Genomic DNA, 22,448 nt, shown 5'->3' with positions numbered 1-22,448 from the left:
ATTTCTGTGCATTAATTTTGTATTCTGCTACTTTACCAAATTCATTGATTAGCTCTAGTAGTTTACTGGTAGCTTCTTTAGGATTCTCTATGTATAGTATCATGTCATCTGCAAACAGTGACAGCTTTACTTCTTCTTTTCCGATTTGGATTCCTTTTATTTCCTTTTCTTCTCTGATTGCTGTGGCTAAAACTTCCAAAACTATGTTGAGTAAGAGTGGTGAGAGTGGGCAACCTTGTCTTGTTCCTGATCTTAGTGGAAACGCTTTCAGTTTTTCACCATTGAGGACGATATTGGCTGTGGGTTTGTCATATGTGGCCTTTGTTATGTTGATGTAGGTTCCCTCTGTGCCTACTTTCTGGAGACTTCTTATCATAAATGGGTGTGGAATTTTGTTGAAAGATTTTCCTGCATCTATTGCGATTATCATATGGTTTTCATCCTTCAATTTGTTAATATGGTGTATCACATTGATTGATTTGTGTATATTGAAGAATCCTTGCATTCCTGGGACAAACCCCACTTGCTCATGGTGTATGATCCTTTTAATGTGCTGTTGGATTCTGTTTGCTAGTATTTTGTTGAGGATTTTTGCATCTATGTTCATTAGTGATATTGGCCTGTAGTTTTCTTTCTTTGTGACATCTTTGTCTGGTTTTGGTATCAGGGTGATGGTGGCCTCATAGAAAGATTGGGAGTGTTCCTCCCTCTGCTATATTTTGGAAGAGATTGAGAAGGTTAGGTGTTAGCTCTTCTCTAAATGTTTGATAGAATTCGCCTGTGAAGCCATCTGGTCCTGGGCTTTTGTTTGTTGGAAGATTTTTAATCACAGTTTCAATTTCAGTGCTTGTGATTGCTCTGTTCATATTTTCTGTTTCTTCCTGATTCAGTCTTGGCAGGTTGTGCATTTCTAAGAATTTGTCCATTTCTTCCAGGTTGTCCATTTTATTGGCATAGAGTTGCTTGTAGTAATCTCTCATGATCTTTTGTATTTCTGCAGTGTCAGTTGTTACTTCTCCTTTTTCATTTCTAATTCTATTGATTTGAGTCTTCTCCCTTTTTTTCCTTGATGAGTCTGGTTAATGGTTTATCAATTTTGTTTATCTTCTCAAAGAACCAGCTTTTAGTTTTATTCATCTTTGCTATCATTTCCTTCATTTCTTTTTCATTTATTTCTGATCTGATCTTTATGATTTCTTTCTTTCTGCTAACTTTGGATTTTTTTTGTTCTTCTTTCTCTAATTGCTGTAGGTGTAAGGTTAGGTTGTTTATTTGAGATGTTTCCTCTTTCTTAAGGTAGGATTGTATTGCTATAAACTTCCCTCTTAGAACTGCTTTTGCTGCATCCCATAGGTTTTGAGTCGTCGTGTCTCCATTGTCATTTGTTTCTAGGTATTCTTTGATTTCCTCTTTGATTTCTTCAGTAATCACTTCGTTATTTTTTTTTATTATTTTTTTTGGTACGCAGGCCTCTCGTTGTGGCCTCTCATGTTGCGGAGCACAGGCTCCAGACGCGCAGGCTCAGCCACCGTGGCTCACGGACTCAGCCACTCCGCGGCATGTGGGATCTTCCCAGACCGTGGCATGAACCCGTGTCCCCTGCCTTGGCAGGCAGACTCTCAACCACTCCGCCACCAGGGAAGCCCCACTTCATTATTAAGTAGTGTATTGTTTAGCCTCCATGTGTTTGTATTTTTTACAGATCTTTTCCTGTAATTGATATCTAGTCTCATAGCGTTGTGGTCGGAAAAGTTACTTGATACAATTTCAGTTTTCTTAAATTTACCAAGGCTTGATTTGTGACCCAAGATGTGATCTATCCTGGAGAATGTTCCATGAGCACTTTAGAAAAATTTGTATTCTGTTGTTTTTGAATGGAATGTCCTATAAATATCAATTAAGTGCATCTTGAGTAATGTATCATTTAAAACTTGTGTTTCCTTATTTATTTTCATTTTGGATGATCTGTCCATTGGTGCATGTCGGGTGTTAAAGTCCCCTACTATGAATGTGTTAGTGTCGATTTCCCCTTTTATGGATGTTAGTATTTGCCTTATGTATTGAGGTGCTCCTATGTTGGGTGCATAAATATATACAGTTGTTATATCTTCTTCTTGGATTGATCCCGTGATCATTATGTAGTGTCCTTCTTTGTCTCTTCTAATAGTCTTTATTTTAAAGTCAATTTTGTCTGATATGAGAATTGCTACTCCAACTTTCTTTTGGTTTCCATTTGCATGGAATATCTTTTTCCATCCCCTCACTTTCAGTCTGTATGTGTCTCTAGGTCTGAAGTGGGTCTCTTGTAGACAGCATATATATGGGTCTTGTTTTTGTATCCATTCAGCCAGTCTGTGTCTTTTGGTGGGAGCATTTAATCCATTTACATTTAAGGTAATTATCGATATATATGTTCCTATTCCCATTTTCTTAATTGTTTTGGGTTTGTTATTATAGGTCTTTTCCTTCTCTTGTGTTTCTTTCCTAGAGAAGATCCTTTAGCTTTTGTTGTAGAGCGGTTTGGTGGTGCTGAACTCTCTCAGCTTTTGCTTGTTTGTAAAGGTTTTAATTTCTCCATCAACTCTGAATGAGATCCTTGCTGGGCAGAGTAATCTTGGTTGTATGTTTTTCCCTTTCACCACTTTAAATATGTCCTGCCAGTCCCTTCTGGCTTGCAGAGTTTCTGCTGAAAGATCAGCTGTTCACCTTCTGGGGATTCCCTTGTGTGTTATTTGTTTTTCTCTTGCTGCTTTTAATATGTTTTCTTTGTATTTAATTTTTGACAGTTTGATTAGTATGTGTCTTGGCGTGTTTCTCCTTGGATTTATCCTTTATGGGACTCTCTGTGCTTCCTGGACTTGATTCACTATTTCCTTTCCCATATTAGGGAAGTTTTCAACTATAATCTCTTCAAATATTTTCTCAGTCCCTTTCTTTTTCTCTTCTTCTTCTGGAACCCCTATAATTCGAATGTTGGTGCGTTTAATGTTGTTCCAGAGGTCTCTGAGATGTCCTCAATTCTTTTTATTCTTTTTTCTTTATTCTCCTCTGCAGTAGTTATTTCCACTATTTTATCTTCCAGGTCACTTATCCGTTCTTCTGCCTCAGTTATTCTGCTGTTGATCCCTTCTAGAGTATTTTTAATTTCATTTATTGTGTTGTTCATTGTTGCTTGTTTCATCTTTAGTTCTTCTAGTTCCTTGTTAAATGTTTCTTGCATTTTCTCTGTTCTATTTCCAAGATTTTGGATATCTTTACTATCATTATTCTGAATTCTTTTTCAGGTAGACTGCCTATTTCCTCTTCATTTGTTAGGTCTGGTGGGTTTTTATCTTGCTCCTTCATCTGCTGTGTGTTTTTCTGTCTTCTCATTTTGCTTATCTTACTGTGTTTGGGGTCTCCTTTTTGCAGGCTGCAGGTTTCGTAGTTCCCGTTTTTTTTGGTGTCTGTCCCCAGTGGCTAAAGTTGGTTTAGTGGTTTGTGTAGGCTTCCTGGTGGAGGGGACTAGTACGTGTGTTCTGGTGGATGAGGCTGGATCTTGTCTTTCTGGTGGGCAGGTCCACGTTTGGTGGTGTGTTTTGGGGTGTCTGTGGACTTATTATGATTTTAGGCAGCCTCTCTGCTAATGGGTGGGGTTGTGTTCCTGTCTTGCTAGTTGTTTGGCATAGGGTGTCCAGCACTGTAGCTTGCTGGTCGTTGAGTGAAGCTGGGTGTTGGTGTTGAGCTGGAGATCTCTGGGAGATTTTCGCCGTTTGATATTACGTGGAGCTGGGAGGTCTCTTGTGGACCAGTGTCCTGAAGTTGGCTCTCCCACCTCAGAGGCACAGCACTGACTCCTGGCTGCAGCACCAAGAGCCTTTCATCCACACGGCTCAGAATAAAAGGGAGAAAAATTAGAAAGAAAGAAAGAAAGGGGATAGAAGAAAATAAAGTATGGTAAAATAAAATAAAGTTATTTAAATAAAAAAATAATTATTAAGAAAAAAATTTAAAAAACAAAAAACGGAGGGATAGAACCCTAGGACAAATGGTGAAAACAAAGCTATACAGACAAAATGTCACACAGAAGCATACACATACACACTCACAAAAAGAGGAAAAGGGGAAAAAATAATAAATCTTACTCTCAACGTCCACCTCTTCAATTTGGGATGATTCGTTGTCTATTCAGGTAGTCCACAGATGCAGGGTACATCAAGTTGATTGTGGAGATTTAATCCGCTACTCCTGAAGCTGCTGGGAGAGATTTCCCTTTCTCTTCTTCTCACAGCCCCCAGGGGCTCAGCTTTGGATTTGGCCCCGCCTCTGCATGTAGGTCACCGGAGGGCATCTGTTCTTCGCTCAGACAGAACGGGGTTAAAGGATCCCCTGATTCGCGGGCTCTGGCTCACTCAGGCCGGGGGGAGGTAGCGTATGGATGCAGGGCGAGCCTGCCGCGGCAGAGGGCGGCATGACGTTGCACCAGCCTTAGACGCGCCGTGCGTTCTTCCGGGGAAGTTGTCCCTGGATCCCGGGACCCTGGCAGTGGCGGGCTGCACAGGCTCCCCGGAAGGGGAGGTGCGGAGAGTGACCTGTGCTCACACACAGGCTTCTTGGTGGCGGCAGCAGCAGCCTTAGCCTCATGCCCATCTCTGGGGTCCGCGGTGTCAGCCGCGCCTCGCGCCCGTCTCTGGAGCTCCTTTAAGCAGCGCTCTTAATCCCCTCTCCTCGCGCACCAGGAAACTAAGAGGGAAGAAAAAGTCTCTTGCCTTTTTGGCAGGTCCAGACTTTTTCCCGGACTCCCTCCCGGCTAGCCGTGCTGCACTGGCCCCTTCGGGCTGTGTACACGCCGCCAGTCCTCTCCCTGCGCTCCGACGGAAGCCAGAGCCTCAGCTCCCAGCCCCGCCCGCCCCGGCGGGTGAGCAGACAAGGCTCTCGGGCTGGTGAGTGCTGGTTGGCACCGATTCTCTGTGCGGGAATCTCTCCGCTTTGCCCTCTGCATCCCTGTTGCTGTGCTCTCCTCCGCTGCTCTGAAGCTCCCCCGCTCCGCCACCTGCAGTCTCCATTGGTCAGAGTTTCTTTTTTTTTTTTTTTTTTTTGCGGTACGCGGGCCTCTCACTGTTGTGGCCTCTCCTGCTGCGGAGCACAGGCTCCGGACGCACAGGCTCAGCGGCCATGGCTCACGGGCCCAGCCGCTTCGCGGCATGTGGGATCCTCCCGGACCGGGGCACGAACCCGTGTCCCCTGCATTGGCAGGCGGACTCTCAACCGCTGCGCCACCAGGGAAGCCCCGGTCAGAGTTTCTTAACGAGCTTCCCTGGTATATATTTAACATGTACTGTCACAACACATTGCTGGGGGAATTAAGCACATCCTGTGTGACTCTGCAGGGAGAGGACTCTTGAAAGTTTCCTCTGGACTTAACCCAATATGCCTGTTCCTTTTGCTCTTTTACTTTGTTTTTTTTGGTTTTTTTGCTGTAATAAATCATAGGACTATATGCTGAGTCTTGTGAGTCTTCCTAGTGAATCATCAAATCTGGAAGTGGTCTTGGGAACCCCCAACACAACTATTTAGGCTGGAATTTATAGGTCTGGGCAAGACACGATGGAAGCATGGTCCGGGGTGTTGGAACTGACTTGAATGATATTTTAAAAACATTGATAGGATTTGGTGATTGTTTTAATGTAGGGAGAAAGAGACAGGAAAGTATCAAGGATGTCTACAAGTTTCTGAATTTAGCAACTGATTAAGTGGTGGCAACTATTTACTAGGGGAGTAGCATAATATAATAGAAGGGATAACCGAACTGTGTGGATTCAAGTTCAGACATGGGTGCTTATTAGCTTTGTTGTCACAGGCACATCTTTTGAAACTCAATTGTCCAACTGAGACTGTTAACGAGGATTGAAAGGAGACATTTGAAGAAATTTTCTAAGTTATTAGCTGTATATAAACGTTAATTATGATGACTAAGCTACCATTTATTAAGTACCTAATATGTGCAAGGCATTTTACGTATTGTTACTACTGTTTTGCACTGTTATAGTTTTCATTGAGTTTTAAAATTCAATTAGAGTACTTAAAATATTGGGATTTTTTTTTTACTTTAGAAGTTCTATATTGTATTGTATTATTTTTTATAAGATATATATCAGATTAGAAGCAGATAAAGTGTTGGTTTTAAACACTCAGACTCCCAGACATTGTTATTAAGCACATGATGCCCAGTAAGGGGATTTGCCAAGGGTACACAGTTATTCTGAGGTTGAAACAGAGCACACTTCTCATTCTGCTAAAAGCCTCTTATTGGCATATTGTGTAGATGAATAAAGGGAATTTGATTTCATAATTTCAGATCTGTTGGGCAGAAAATATAATATCACATTGTTATTTTATTACTTAAGTGTTGAACAAAAACCAGTTACACATGCAAGGAAAGTCATGTATTTGTGAAATTATCTTGAGTACAAAATTTCTAGATTCCAAAGAAATAATGATCTTCTCTTTCTCTTGTAGACCATTTCACCTGCATTGTGAAGGTGCTTTTTACCCTATTGTACACGCAAGGTCTTGTGGCACTTTCAGTTAAATGCAATGAGGACGATAGGTCAGCCTGGAAACACACGGGAGCTCTCAAAAAGGTTAGTGTCTTGTCTGAATTTGTTATTTAGTAGTCAGGTGAATTTATTTAAGTTGGTGATATGAATGAATGAGATTAGATGTTTGAAAGGCAAAACGAGTTATTTTTAATAATTTTAAAAATAGATTTATTTATTTTTGGTTGCGTTGGGTCTTCGTTGCGGCGAGCAGGGGCTACTCTTCATTGCGGTGTGTGGGCTTCTCACTGTAGTGGCTTCTCGTTGTGGAGCACAGGCTCTAGGTGCGCAGGCTTCAGTAGTTGTGGCTCGTGGGCTCAGTAGTTGTGGCTCTCGGGCTCTAGAGCGCGGGCTCAGTAGTTGTGGCTCACGGGCTTAGTTGCTCTGCGGCATGTGGGATCTTCCCGGACCAGGGCTCGAACCTGTGTCCCCTGCATTGGCAGACGGATTCGTAGCCACTGCACCACCAGGGAAGTCCACAAAATGAGTTATTAACAGTATTTTAATTGGAAATGGAACACCTTCAGGCTATAAAAGTTAAAAATGTTTTCCTTGCACAATGAGGTCTTCTGTATCTATCTCTAAATGTTGACCTTTACCCCTTTGTGTCTGGACAGTTTTGTTTTGCTGCAAGCCTTAAACTTAAAGAAGTTATAAAAATTGTATCAACACAATTAGCAAGTAATAAAATGTATGTAGACTTACCTGTTTTACTTATCTGTCATCTTCTCCTTGCCTCATCCCCAGTCACAATCCAAGATCGCTTTTGACTCACCACTTCTAGATTTAAAAATCCTGGCCTTTTCTTAGCTATACCTCTTTAAAAACTACTTTTTTCCCATGTTTAAAAATATATAGATATATAAGTTCTTAGTAAATTTAAAGGCATTCTCTTTCAGTTAAAATTATATGAACAATTTAGAAAAATTCTGCAAGTTTAGTTAAATGTAAGTATTTCCAGTGGCTTGAAAACAAATGGGACACTATGGAACCAAAGTATCCTATGTATACCAAAGTATACTTTGGAGCCAGCTGTACACTCTGGAACCAACTGAGTGAATAGTTTGGCGTAGAGATAGGTGAAATAAAGATTACTTCCCTGTTTATTTGGGGAAGTTGGTAGGAAAAAATAATAAGTATAGTGTAAATTGAACCTTTTCTTTGGTTTATAGACTCTTAAAGAAGTTTTAAACCTCATTGAAAAGTTTCTGTTAAAATCATATCTACTTGTATTAAAGGAGAGAAAACCAATTATAGATATTGATACATGAAATGTATTCAATATAACCTTCACTTTTTTCACTAGTTTAGTCCCAAATCATGATTATGTGTACAGAAATTTAATGTAGTATCATTATGAAGTTTGTTATATCTTAATTTAGGGATACTGGTTGTTGGCCATTGAACCTGAGTACAAGGCCAAGTTCCTGCCACTAAATAAAGATATTACTTTTTTGTTCAAGACATAAAAACTCTCTGAACCTCAGCCTTGTCATAGGTAAATGAGAAATTAAGAACATATGATCTATAAGGCCCCCTCTATTTCTAAAATTCTGTTATTTGAAATAACAAAATGAATTTCTGTCTTTTCCTTCAGTGATTTTTTCCTCCTTGTTTCTAGTTGTTTTGTGGATAATTTTGCCTTCTGCAATTATCTTTCTTTTTTCTAAATATTCTTTTAGTCTCTCTGAGTGCACTCTAATCTGATATTGGGATTGTTTGTATTCAAATCAGGTGTAACAGGTTTCTATGCTGTGTCATTGTTTAAATGTTTCTTTAGTAAGTTGTCTAACCATGAAAAAGTACACATTTAAAACATTTTCTGATATAGTTTGGGTCTAAATCTATTCATCTGACTGTTCACTAAAATGACACCTACTGACAGAAAATTAGACAATTGTAAATCTATGATGGAAGGAACATGAAGTAATTTAGGTAACTTCTGTCAGTTTTCTTTCTCAACTTGATCATTGTTAGCTATTTTTAAAAATAATAAAACACTTAATATAAGGCAAATTCTTATCCGAACATAAATTAGAAATTTATAGCCATATAAATTCCTTCAGTGAATGAAAACAAAAAATTATGACATTCTGCAGGTTGGTTTGCCACATTATTAGCTTTTTCTACCATAAACCTAAACATCTAGGTATATAGGATTGTAAATAATAATATTTATGGGGGCTTCCCTGGTGGTGCAGTGGTTGAGAGTCCGCCTGCCGATGCAGGGGACACGGGTTCGTGCCCGGGTCCGGGAAGATCCCACATGCCGCGGAGCGGCTGGGCCCGTGAGCCATGGCCGCTGAGCCTGCGTGTCCAGAGCCTGTGCTCCGCAACGGGAGAGGCCACAAAAGTGAGAGGCCCGCGGACTGCAAATAAATAAATAAGTAATAAATAATAATATTTATGAATAATGAAATATCACTGTGATTTCTGTAATTATTCTGTATCATTCATTCCTCCTTTAAAAAATTTCCTTCTTCCTTTATTTCTTCCTTCTTTTAGTTCTTCCCTCCTCTCACTCCCTTCCTTGTTTTCTTTCTTCATTGAGTCTCATTTATTTCATCCTTATAATTCCTTATCCTCAGGTATGATAATTCCAATGAAAACAGATCTAATCTGGTAAAATAAAATACATAGGTACTGTGTTATTTTCAAAGGGATTTTAGAGTTAATTTGATAATGAGGTTTAGTTGTTTGGAAAAATCATCATTATAGTTAGTATAAATTGTGATCTTTTGGTGAGTGGAATTTCTGTTAAGAGTTTTTATACCAGGATTTCTTAATCTGGGGTCCTTTCCCTTTGTTTTGTTTTGGGGAGTAGGACCATAGGATCCAGCATATACTCAAAGGGCCTGTCACCCCAAAAAGTTTAAGAAGCACTATAATTTTTTCTTTTTTTAAATAAATTTATTTATTTATTTTTGGCTCTGTTGGGTCTTCATTGCTGCACGCAGGCTTTCTCTAGTTGCGGTGAGTGGGGACTGCTCTTCATTGCAGTGCACGGGCTTCTCACTGTGGTGGCTTCTCTTGCTGCGGAGCACAGGCTCTAGGTGCGCGGGCTTCAGTAGTTGTGGCACACGGGCTCAGTAGCTGTGGCTTGCGGGCTCTAGAGCGTAGGCTCAGTAGTTGTGGCACATGGGCTTAGCTGCTCCGTGGCATGTGGGATCTTCCCGGACCAGGGCTCGAACCCATGTCCCCTACATCAGCAGGTGGATTCTTAACCACTGTGCTACCAGAGAAGTCCCTAGAAGCACTATAGTTTAGACAAAGCATCTACCCAAAACAGCATCTGTTGCATCTCTCAACTCTTAATTCTTTTCTTTATTTAACTCACATACTTCTGCCACTTCTCCCACAGGATTCTTCTGCTCATGATCCTGGGTCTTTCATCCATGAAATTTCATCCAGAAATCCTCTTCTTAAGCTTTATTTATTTAAAAAAAAAAGAAAAGCTTTACTTCTTAAAGCTTATCTTCTTAGCTTTACCAAGGAGCCTACTCTTTGCTGTATTTAAATATTGCTTATATAAAATATGGTTTTCTAAGACTTCTTATGTATGAAATAAAATTATTTTCTTATCTAATACTCTTCTAATGGGAAGAGTTCTCAATACAAAACAGTGACTACGACATTATATTTGACTTTCTGATCTGATATAGTACCTCCTTTAAGTAAAAAAAAATACTTAAAATGTATCTGATAATAATAATTTAAAAAATAATTATTGCTCAATAACTTGCTTGGGTGATCTGAGTATCATTTGTTTCTTATTGGAGGATATTTTCCCCATAATTTGGAAAGTATTATACTTGAAATACTTTTCTGTTGTTATGCTCTATAAATCTTTTACTCAAAAGAGTATATTGAATTAGGCTTTTAGGCTGTCTTGTATATTTTCACAACTTTATGTCACATTGATTAATAAGCAGCAAAATTGTGGTAATATTTTCTTTTGAATTGGCTATTCAAGAACTACTCTGATTAAATCAATTCTAAAAACATAACATGTTGCTGTTTTGATATTCAGTGGGATATTGATTCTTGTAAATTATATGTAACCTGCAGGTCATCATATTTGGCAAGCGATCATCCTGTTGATTAATTAGGCAGGGGTGGGGTGGGTCACATGATACAAGGATAGCAGTTGCTGAGTCAGGGACCTTTTATAGTTTATTCAGGACATGATAACACTACATGGCTGCATGATATGGCAGAAAGCAGAGGAGTAATTTAAAAATAATGCAAAGAATTGATTATTAAAAGAGAGACATCCGGGCAAGTTCCAAGGTCAAAAACTCCATTACCAAAATAAATTCCATCAATTAACCACCAGGTATTATTGCTCAGAGTTTTGTTATGCAAAGGGAGACATAGAAGATATAAAGCATAGTTCCTGACATTTTGGAATTTACAGTCTAGTTGAAGAGAGCACAATAACATGTGAGAAAGAAAGACAGTATCATCAAACAACAAATTCTGTGGTCCTGACTATTAGGGCCTTAAAAATTCAGGATAAACTTATATCCCATAGTGTTTACTCAGTTCTTATATTTTACTATTTAAAAAATATAGTTAGGGACTTCCCTGGTGGTGCAGTGGTTAAGAATCCTCCTGCCAGTGCAGGGGAAACGGGTTTGAGCCCTGGTCTGGGGAGATCCCACATGCCGCGGAGCAACTAAGCCCGTGCGCCACAACTACTGAGCCTGTGCCCTAGAGCCCGCGAGCCACAACTACTGAGCTCGCGAGCCACAACTACTGAAGCCCGCGCACCTAGAGCCCATGCTCCGCAACAAGAGAAGCCACCGTGATGAGAAGCCCGCACACCTCAACGAAGAGTAGCCCCCACTTGCTGCAACTAGAGAAAGCGCTCACGCAGCAACGAAGACCCAGCGCAGCCATAAATAAATAAACAAACGAATGAATAAATAAATAATAAAAGATAATATAAAAAATTTAAAAATTAAAAATATAGTTAATGAATAAACATCACAACAAACTTATTACTTTAAGATTATACTTTCCTGTAATTTGCAACAACTTTTAATATCTCAGTGAATATAAAAAGTATATTTCTTTATGTGCAAAAGCCTTATTGAAATAAATTTATAAATAGCCATTTTTTTCCTTTCTTATAAAAAGTATAGTCATTAAGCTTAATTAATTTGTAGATTGTTATTTAATGTTTTCTGTAATAAACATATGGTCCTATTTATTTTTTTATTTTTATTTTTTGCGGTACGCGGGCCTCTCACTGTTGTGGCCTCTCCCGTTGCGGAGCACAGGCTCCAGACGCGCAGGCTCAGTGGCCATGGCTCACGGGCCTAGCCACTCCGCGGCATGTGGGATCTTCCCGGACCAGGGCACGAACCCATGTCCCCTGCATTGGCAGGCGGACTCTCAACCACTGAGCCACCAGGGAAGCCTGGTCCTATTTATTTTTACATTAAGGTGTTTTAACAAATTCTATTCAAGGAATTTGAGTAAAACTATAAAAGAAAAAAATTTGGGGTCCATGTTATGTTCATGCATGTATGATTTTATCACTGTAACGAGCATATATATACTTCTATTAGTTTTTTGCACACCACCCTATAAACACTTTTTTCTTTAGCTCAAATTTGTCATATTTACTGCCTATAAAATATTCTGGTATTGCATAATTTAGGTAACTGCTTCACCTTTTTAAAAAAAATAAATCTATTTATGTATTTATTTTTGGCTGCGTTGGGTCTTCATTGCTGTGCGTGGGCTCTCTCTAGTTGCGGTGAGCGGGGCCTACTCTTTGTTGCGGTGAGCGGGCTTCTCATCACAGTGGCTCCTCTTGTTGCGGAGCACGGCCTCTAGGCTCGTGGGCTTCAGTAGTTGTGGCTTGTGGGCTCTAGAGCACAGACTCAGTAGTTGTGGTGCATGGGCTTAGTTGCTCCACAGCATGTGGGATCTTCCCAGACCAGGGCTTAAGCCCATGTCCACTGCATTGGCAGGTGGATTCTTAACCAGACAAGTGCAATAATTGCTTCACTTCTGTTGGTCATTTCTAATTTTTCACTATTATAATGCTTCAGTGAATGTCATGGGCATAAAGTTCTTCTTTTCTCTTTAGATTATTTCCTTAGGAAGAATTTCCAGGAGTGAGAATTACTGGGACAAAAGATATGATATAGATATGTTCATTTACACATATATTATGTAACTTATATGCTGTCTTTTAAAAAAGTATTGGAATAGCTTTCATCACCTATCCAAATTCATTGTGAATCCAGAGGTGTACTGTTGTACACAGATTTTGAGAAAGTGAAGTTTACATGCTTGAAAAGTAATGAAATCATGATTATACTCTACTCATTAAAAGGTATTCTTTCTGATGTAAATGGTTTTGTAATTTTCAGTGACTAATGGAATTAATTTTTAATTTTTTCCAGAATACATGTGATGCAGAGAAGTCTTATGAAGTCTTATTGAGCTTTGTGATAAGGGAACTATCTAAAGGAAAGTTATACCATGAAGAAGGAACGCAGGAGTGTGCAACGGTATGTTCTCTATGACCAGATGTAGTGGTTATTTAAAAATTTAGATTTTCTTGCCATTATGAATATTACTGTTTGTTATGTCTATTATAGAACGAATTGTCCTGATTTTCTTTTTTAACTTTAGATTAGCCCTATTGCTTGGTCTCCTGAATCCACGGAAAAATACTTACAGGACTTCTGCTTACATTTCCTCAGAATCACCAGCCTTCTTCAGCACCACCTTTTTGGGGAAGATTTACCTAGCTGCCAGGTATAATTTGTGGTAGAGAGTAGGGAGCCTTTTTTTTTTTTTTAAACAATTATCTAATTTTTAAAAATATACTGACATATAATACTTATATCTATTATATATCCAGAACTGTCATACAAGTATATGTTAGTCTAACTCAAAGGAATTAATATTTAGAATATTTACTATTATTGTTACTTTTGTGTTTGTTGACATCTACCCATTTTTATGGTAATATTACTAATATTTGACATTAGAGGAGTTTCGGATTAGATCTGTGGTAATAAACACCCAGTACTTGAACAGAAGATAGTATTCATATTAATATATTTATCACTAATCGTCATTGGCATTTAATATCCTTTTTAAAGGGTGTCATGTTATGTTGGCCAGCAAACTGGTTGTTTGAATATCTGATGGCATTTATGTAATTTTAGAATTGCAAAATATTCAATTTGTAGCCAATTAAAACTTGGATGAATGAATTATCACTGGTTTAATCTATTTTGTAAAACTGTGGGTCAGTGTGAGTAGGCAAGAAAGTGACAGAGTTGGAAACCAGAAGGTAAGTAAACCAAATTGTGTTTATAGGATTATGTCCCTGACATTATCTGCCATTCATTTCCAGGGAATTTGATGTGAGAGTTAAGTCACTTATATTTATGGTCTTTGAAGCCTGCATGCGGTATATCAGAATTAAGCTGTTGATGGTTCCTTCTCTCTTAAATAATTGACCATTGCATTAAATAGTTTGGATTGCTTGGTTTTTATCAAGTGATTCAAGATAAACTCTGCACATTTGTCCCCAAAACATTCTATTTAGAATTCTAAGATATTGAACAAATTAAAAATATTCATCCATTAGATAGTTTCTTTCATATTTATTTTTAAATTTGAACTTAAAAGCATGTTTCCTTCTGGCATGTGAAGCATAAAGAAGGTTAATCAAACAAAATTTACTACTTCCTTCATCAGCTTTGCTTTCTTCACATTTAAAAACCAAAGGCTGTGGTTCTTTGTGTTCTTGTTACCTTTGTGTTCTTGTATTCTTGGTTTATTTTGTCATTTGTTTTTATTGGAGGGTATTTTTCTCCCATAAACTGAGAAGTACCTGGAAGCAGAAGCTCTTGTATTGAGCACTGAAAATTAGTCCAAGGCTTGGGTGTACAGCGATGCCTATAGTAGAGCACTGGGAATATACTTAGACCAAGGAAGAAATTTATCTATTAGGAGGCATGAAAAGGAATGGTGTGACATAGTGTCAGAAAGACAGGTTAAGGGGAAATTGTGGTGGATCTTGAATTTCACATGAAAGGAATTTGGACCACTGAAAGGTTTTTGGACAAAAATGTGACATGATTCAAATTTTATTTCAGCATGAAACCTCATTCCAATATAAGACATTTTGTGAGCTGTGAGGACTGGAGGGACTAGGAACAGGAAAGCCAGTTGGGAAAGGAAATATTAGAAATAGAAGAGGATAGGAAGCAATTAAAGACTTCGGAGATGAAATAGTAAGGATTTGATAGCTAGTTGAACATGTAGGAGTCAAGGGAGAAGAAGGAAGCATACTGTACTTGGTTTTTGAGCCTGGGAGATTTGAACCGTTGTGGTACAGTTGATGGAGGAGGAATATGGAGCAGTTTTGTGTGGGCCGAGATGAAAGTATTTTGCATATATTCAATTTGAGGGGTTGGTTGGATTATTTGAGTTAAGTAGATATATTCACCTGAAGTGAATATATCTGTTTAGAGTTCTGTCATCTGTGTAATCTTTTTTTGCTTTTAAGTATATATGTAATACATAAAAATGTATATAATTATAGAAATACATGAATATATAATATAGAAATAAATATACAGTTAGATATTTGCTTGCTCTTCTACTTTATTCACTTTGGCTTTTTTGTTTCTATTAATCATGATAGTATGCTATAGATGGGTATAATATTATGCCTACTTTTAACTTTTGTGGATTTGACATGTTTTTCTTTATGTCACTTTCTTTCATTTGGAGTATTTTGTTTCACCCATTCATATCTCATACTTTTATCCAAAAAATTTTTATTAAAATTTATTCTTTTGCTCCCTTTGATTCTAATTGCAAATCTACTCACTCAGCAATTTTCCCTTAATGTTTTCTTCTTTATTTCTTGAAGTTAACTCAGGAATCATTCATTCATAGCCCTTTGTTTCATTTGGGGGAGAAAGGACTAAACATTTATTTGTTCAAAGATATTTACAAAGCAGTTTATAATGGCTGGCTGTTTCTTAACTAGCTTATAAACTAGGTTTTCACTTTACAGTGAGGAAACTGAAGGATGAAGACACATCTAAGCTAGTAAGTCAGTTAGAGGTAGAATTTACCACATTCATCTGATAGTATTTATATTGTTCCCCTTGTTCACTTCTTTAACTGAAATTATCTTTTCAATTTTGAGAGGAAAGATGGAGGTGCATATGCACGGAATTGAGTTGATCACACTCCTCAGCTTTGGCGTACTAAGTATAGTGCCTCTAATAATATTTTCCCTTTGTTCCCCACATGATATCTTATCCCTTACTTCTCAGATGTAATGTGTATGTCAATATAAACTGCATATAGTGTTATTTTGTGTTTGTTTAACTTGTATAACTGGTATTGTGCTATAAATCTTGTATCTTTCTTACTTTCTTCGTGCTAAATATTATATCATTTAAACCTAATCATGTAGCTGGAGATAATTCTTTCTTATTTCTTCATAGTGGTATTCCAATATATGTGTATTCCACATTTTACTTACTCCTCATTGGTGAACATCCAGGCTGCCTTCAAATCTTTGCTACCATGAAAAAAAATAAACTGCTGCAATGAGCCTAATGTTTTGTATACTTTTAAACTTTCTCTGGATTCTATACCTAGCTAGCTATGGGATTGCCTATGTATGTATGGGATACATTCTGCCTCCTTGCCTTCTAACATGGCTGCTCAAGGTTCACACTCCCATTTGCATTATGTGAGGGTTCTTGTTTTCTACCCTATACTTGCTAGCACTTTTATTATCCAGTGTTCTAATATTTGCCAGTCACATGGGGGTAAAGTATATGCTTATGGTTAATTTACTTTGCATTTCTCTAATACAAATGCAATTGATCATCAGTCCATGTACTTTTTAGACATTTAAATTTTCCTCTGTATATTTCCTATTCCTATTCTTTGAGCATTTAAAAAAATTGGGGTTTCTGTCACTATCTTGCTATTGCTTTGTCAGATTTGCAGATATCTTTTTTTTTTTTTTTTTTTTTTTTTTTTGCGGTATGCAGGCCTTTCACTGCTGTGGCCTCTCCCATTGTGGAGCACAGGCTCCGGATGCACAGGCTCAGTGGCCATGGCTCACGGGCCCAGCCGCTCCGCGGCATGTGGGATCTTCCCGGACCAGGGCATGAACCCGTGTCCCCTGCATTGGCAGGCGGACTCTCAACCACTGCGCCACCAGGGAAGCCCTGCAGATGATATCTTTTAACAGACTTTGTATTGCCCTTTGTGGAACAGAAATATTTAATTTTAATGTCGTCAGAGCTATCACTTTTTTATTTATGACTTGTGCTTTTGGAATCTTATTTTTAAAATCCTTCTCCAGTCTGAGATTATAAAGTTATTTTATATTTTCTTCTCTTATTTTTATAGTTTTGTCTTTACATTTATATTTTTCATTTAATCTGAAGTTTATTTTGTAGTAAGGTATGAAGTAAAGATCTAATTTTTTCTCCATATGATGAGGCAGTTTTCCTAAGACTATTTACAAGATAATCTATTTATAAAATAACCTGGCTTTTTCATACTAATTTCTTATGCTAACATGTTTCTATATTTCTGGGTTCTTTGTTGTATACTACTGACCTATTTGTTCCTATACTAGTAGCACACTCTTAACAATGGTTTTATTATAGACATTATATCTGGCAGGGTGAGTTTCACTTTTTTTTTTCCTTCTAATATCTTTTTGCCAAATGCTTTTTTCTAAAATTTTTTGCTGGTTAGCTATATATGCACCTTTATTCTTATATATAAATGTTATATCAATTCGTAACTATCTTTCCAAACTCCTACATCTGTTAGATGAGAACCGCTTTGAATTATCGTTTTAAGGCATTGAACATAGTTTTTATGTCCATTTATTCAGGTCTTCTTTTAATATTTTCATAGAATTTTAAAATTGTCATCTTAAAGTCTGGTATTTTTTATAAAGCTAATCTAGAGGCTTTATGGTTTTAGTTTCTATTTAAATGATATCTTGTTTTCTGTAACATTCTCTGATTACTCCTTGCTGGTATAAAATAATACTATTGATTTTTGTATGTTCTTGTGACTGGGCACTTGCTGAACTCTATTAATTCTAGTAGTTTGCCTCTTGATTCTTTTAGGTATTCTGTGTATCATATCATCTGAAAATAATGACAGTATCATCCCTTCCTTTCAAATCTTTATTTCTCTATTGTTGTCTTAATGCATGTCCAGTACTATTTTGAGCAGTGAAAGTAATAGGCAGTATCCTTTTTTGTGCCCTACCCCAAAGAGAATGCTTTTAAAGTTTCCTGTGTATGTCTGTTTGTTTTATTGTAAATGGAATCATTTAAAATTATATTTTCCAATATGTTGCTAAAATGGAGAAATCCAGTTGGAATTTTTGAACGTTAATCTATATTTAGCCACCTTGCTAATGAATTCAGTGATTATTTCTAATAGCCAGGACGCTCTTGAGTTTAATAATACACTTTTTTTTTTTTTTGATGTTGGGGGTAGGAGTTTATTAATTAATTTATTTATTTTTGCTGTGTTGGGTCTTCGTTTCTGTGTGAGGGCTTTCTCTAGTTGTGGCAAGTGGGGGCCACTCCTCATCGTGGTGCGCGGGCTTCTCACTATCGCGGCCTCTCTTGTTGCGGAGCACAGGCTCCAGATGCACAGGCTCAGTAGTTGTGGCTCACGGGCCTAGTTGCTCCGCGGCATGTGGGATCCTCCCAGACCAGGGCTCAAACCCGTGTCCCCTGCATTAGCAGGCAGATTCTCAACCACTGCGCCACCAGGGAAGCCCAATAATACACTTTTTAAACAAACATTTTGTTTGTACCATCAAGAATGGTACCTGGTACATGTTCTGACACAGAAGCCTGCTCTCCACACAAATCTATTAGACTTTCCTTATTTAGTTAAATATCTTAGTCTAACACTATTTCTAGTACCATATTGGGGCTGATTTTAGTAACTCATGTGGTTCTCTTTATCTTTGCTGCAACTTAATTGCATCTTCTCTTATTTATACTCTAATTCTGGAATTATTAACAGAGGGACTGGAGATAGTTTTTGAATTCCATAGCATTGTTTGTAAACTGTTTGTGTATGTGTATTTTTCTTGGAAGAAAATAGTTATCAGTTTATTATAGGTGGATTATCCACCCACCCTCCAAAGTTGAAAAACCACTGCTCTAATATATCTCCTTTAATTCTTTTGTCTTTCTTCTATCTGTCAAAAGTAGTTTCTCTTCGAGTAACAATGATAGCTAGCATTTATTGTACACTGACTACATGCTAAGCATTGTTTTAAGTGCTTTGCATTTAAATTCATTTAAGCTTCACAAAACTGTGAGGTAGCTGTTATAATCTTCACTTTACAGACAAGAAAACAGGCACAGAAAGATGAATGACTTGCTCAAGATTCACAGCTAGTAAGTAAAGCTGCCAGAATTCAAGCACATTTAGTCCAGATGCCAAATCTGTACTATTAACATCTGAGCTATGCTGCTGCTTAGTACACAAATCAGTTTTTGAGGCGAACATGTTATTTTCTTCTAGTTTTAAGTCTGTAAAAGCCACTATCTTATTGCATATTATACTCTCTTTGATCTCAATATGAATACTCTATAGACATTTCTTAAAGTATAATAATATAGTGATTGATTTGTTGATAGTCGAATAGACATACAAGAATAGCAGACAAAATTGAAAACATCTCAAGTGTCCATCAGTGAGAAACTGGTTAAATAAATTGTGGTTTATTCATACAATGGCATACTCTGCAGAAGAAAAAAGAATAGAAAGTTTTCTATGTGCTAATGTGGAAAAATCTCAAAAATATATTAAGTATCCCAAGGCAAGATGTGCTTATATTAAATGAAAATAGAGGAAAAATAATGGTACTCATATTTGCTTGTGTGTGTGTATGTATGATACTCTGGAAAAATACGTTAAGAATTATGGTCAGTTCTTACCGAGGAGTTGGGTTAGTGAGTTTGAGATTAGGATAGAAGGGAAAAAAGAATGGTGGAGAGACTTTTTTAAAAACAGTATCTTTTTATACTTCTAGATTTTAAATAGTGTAAATATACCACTGCAAGAATTTATAGAAAAAAAAGTATTTTTTGAACAGGTAATGTATTCACATATTTTAAAATTCAGAAGGTACAAGAAGATATTCTATGGAAAAAAATCTCTGTTTACCCCTTTCACTATCCACTTGATTGCTGCCCAGTTGCTATCAGTTTCCTCTGTATTATTCCAGAGACATTTTATGCATATACAAGAAATATGTGTGTGTGGGGAGGGTGTATTTTTTTTTTCTTTTAGTCCTCTTTTTATACATTGTTCTTCAGCTTGCATTTTTTTTTCCCTTAAGAGTGTATCTTGGAGATCATTTCATATTCAATACATGAAGACCTTCCTCATTTTGTCTTACAGTTTCAGAATATTTCATGTATGATATACCAGGATGTATTTAATTAGTCCCCTATTAATAAACATTTGGGTTATTTCTAGTCCTTTGCTATTTACAAATGATACTGCAATGAATGATAGTATGCACAAGTTATTTTGCATGTTTTTGATTGTATTTGTAGGATAAATTCTTAGAAGTAGCTGAGTAATATTCCATTGTATATATGTACCACATTGGGAAGCTGCTGTATAGCACGGGGAGCTCGGCTCAGTGCTCTGTGATGACCTAGAGGGGTGGGATGGGGTGGCGATGGGAGAGAAGTCCAAGAGGGAGGGGATGTATGTATACATATAGCGCTGATTCACATCGTTGTACAGCAGAAACTACCACAACTTTGTAAAGCAATTATACTCCAAAAAAAAAAAAAATTTATGCACACACACACAAAAATCCTTAGAAGTGATTTGCTGTTTCAGCATTTGCATACTTTTGTAGTTTTGATGGTTATTGCCAGAGTGCCTTTCATTGAAGTTGTACCAATTATGTTAACACCAGTGATGTGTGAAAATTTCCCTGTACTTGTGTCTACTTAGTGTGTTATCATACTATTTAATCTTTGCCTCTAGATCTTTGGTCTAGGTAAAATAGCTCAATGTAGATTTTTTTTTTTTAAGGTTGTTTCAATTTATATTTTTCCTAAGATTGAGCATTTTCCATATGCAGAGCCATTTAGTTTTCTTTACTATGACCTACTTGTTACATGCTGCTTTTGAAAATAATTAGGAAATGAAAATGACTGGGAAAATCATTTAGTATCTGATCTTTAAAAAAGTATCTCATGATTTTTTCTTTGTGTAGAATAATCTGCCACTCTCATCTGTTTTGTCCAAGTCAAATGATAGGGAGGAATGAGAAACTTTTCTTTCATTTTTTTCATCTTTTATAAATTTTTCCTCAGGTTTCTTTCATTTTAGTGACCCACTTTTGGATTCAACAGCTGCTTCATGAGAGGTCAAGTAATCCTGAAGTAGTCTGTGAATCCCAGGGGGAAAGATACATTTATGTAGATCTTTGTTCATTTTTATCCATTGTTGGATATTCTGTCATAAAGAAGATGAAAAAGTATTGCTATTTTCCTACCATTAGTAGTTTCCATTGTCTCAAGTTGTTTTTGTGCCTTACCTTAGAACATAAATGCCCTCTCTCAATAGAGCAGGAACATATAACAGCTGTAAATATATATGCACAAAACAACAAAACCCCAAATTACATAAAGCAGAAATTGACAGAATTGAAAGAAGAAATAGACAATCCACAATTATACCTGGAAACTTCAGTGTTTTTTCTTAGTAATCAATAACAAGTAGATAGAAAATCAACAGGGATAAATGAGACCTGAACCATACTATCAGTCAGCTTGATATAATTGACATCTATAGAATACTCCACCAAACAATATCAGAATGCATATTTTTTACAAGTGCACATGGCCCATTCACCAGAGTGTACCATATGCCAAACCATAAAGCAAGTAGCAATAAATTTAAAAGAATTGAAATCACAAAACATATTTTCTTACCACACAGAATTAAATTAGAAGTCAGTAAAGGAAAGAAATATATAAATCCCCAAATGTGTGAGAATTAAGCAGCACACTTCTAAATAGCTTATGTATCAAAGCAGAAATCACGTAGAAATCAGAAAACACGTAAACTGAGTGAAAATGAAAACACAGCATAGCAAAATTGTGAAATGCCCCTAAAATAGTTCTTGGAGAGGTACATACAGCTTCAAATGCTTATATTTAAACAGAGGAAAGGTCTAAAATCATTTTTTTTTTTTTTTTGCGGTACGTGGGCCTCTCACTGTTGTGGCCTCTCCCGTTGCGGAGCATAGGCTCCGGACGCGCAGGCTCAGCGGCCATGGCTCACGGGCCCAGCCGCTTCACGGCACGCGGGATCTTCCCGGACCCGGGCACGAACCTGTGTCCCCTGCATCGGCAGGCGGACTCTCAACCACTGCGCCACCAGGGAAGCCCAGGTCTAAAATCATTTATCTAAATTGTTACTTTATGAAACTAGAATAAAGAGTAAATTAAACCCAAAACAAGTAAAAGAAAGGAAATTACAAAAATCAGAGCAGAAGTCAATGGATAGTAATGGAGAAACAGTAGAGAAAATCAATTAGTTCAAAATCTGGTTCTTTGCAAAGATCAATAAAATGGATACACCTAAATGTCAGGAGCTCAGCTGAGCTGGGAGAGAGAGAACTGAGCTGCTAGGTACTGGAGTGGCTGATTAAAGCAGGAAGCCACAAATGAAAGAGTTAAACCTTTAACCACTTACTGTGATAGTATAATCAAGAGGCTAAAATCAGAGAAAATGCTGATTCCCCGTTCCATCACGTTCATAGAATGAAATGAT

The 22,448-nt window shown here is 37.3% G+C and overlaps 1 protein-coding gene across 1 annotated transcript in view; it reads left to right on the top strand.

Annotated features, from left to right (window-relative positions):
- Positions 1-22,448, top strand: part of UBR3 (ubiquitin protein ligase E3 component n-recognin 3) — a 225,667-nt gene that overhangs the window by 189,836 nt on the left and 13,383 nt on the right. Inside the window, exons 33-35 of the mRNA XM_060016607.1 lie at positions 6,499-6,623; positions 13,001-13,108; positions 13,233-13,358. Coding sequence (XP_059872590.1) covers positions 6,499-6,623; positions 13,001-13,108; positions 13,233-13,358 — 359 coding nt within the window. The remainder of the gene's footprint in view (positions 1-6,498; positions 6,624-13,000; positions 13,109-13,232; positions 13,359-22,448) is intronic.

The sequence above is a fragment of the Delphinus delphis genome, chromosome 7 (genome assembly GCF_949987515.2).
Source record: "Delphinus delphis chromosome 7, mDelDel1.2, whole genome shotgun sequence".
Lineage (NCBI taxonomy): Eukaryota > Metazoa > Chordata > Mammalia > Artiodactyla > Delphinidae > Delphinus > Delphinus delphis.
The sequence above is the reverse complement of the archived record's forward strand: the minus strand, read 5'-3'. Positions and strand labels throughout refer to the sequence as shown.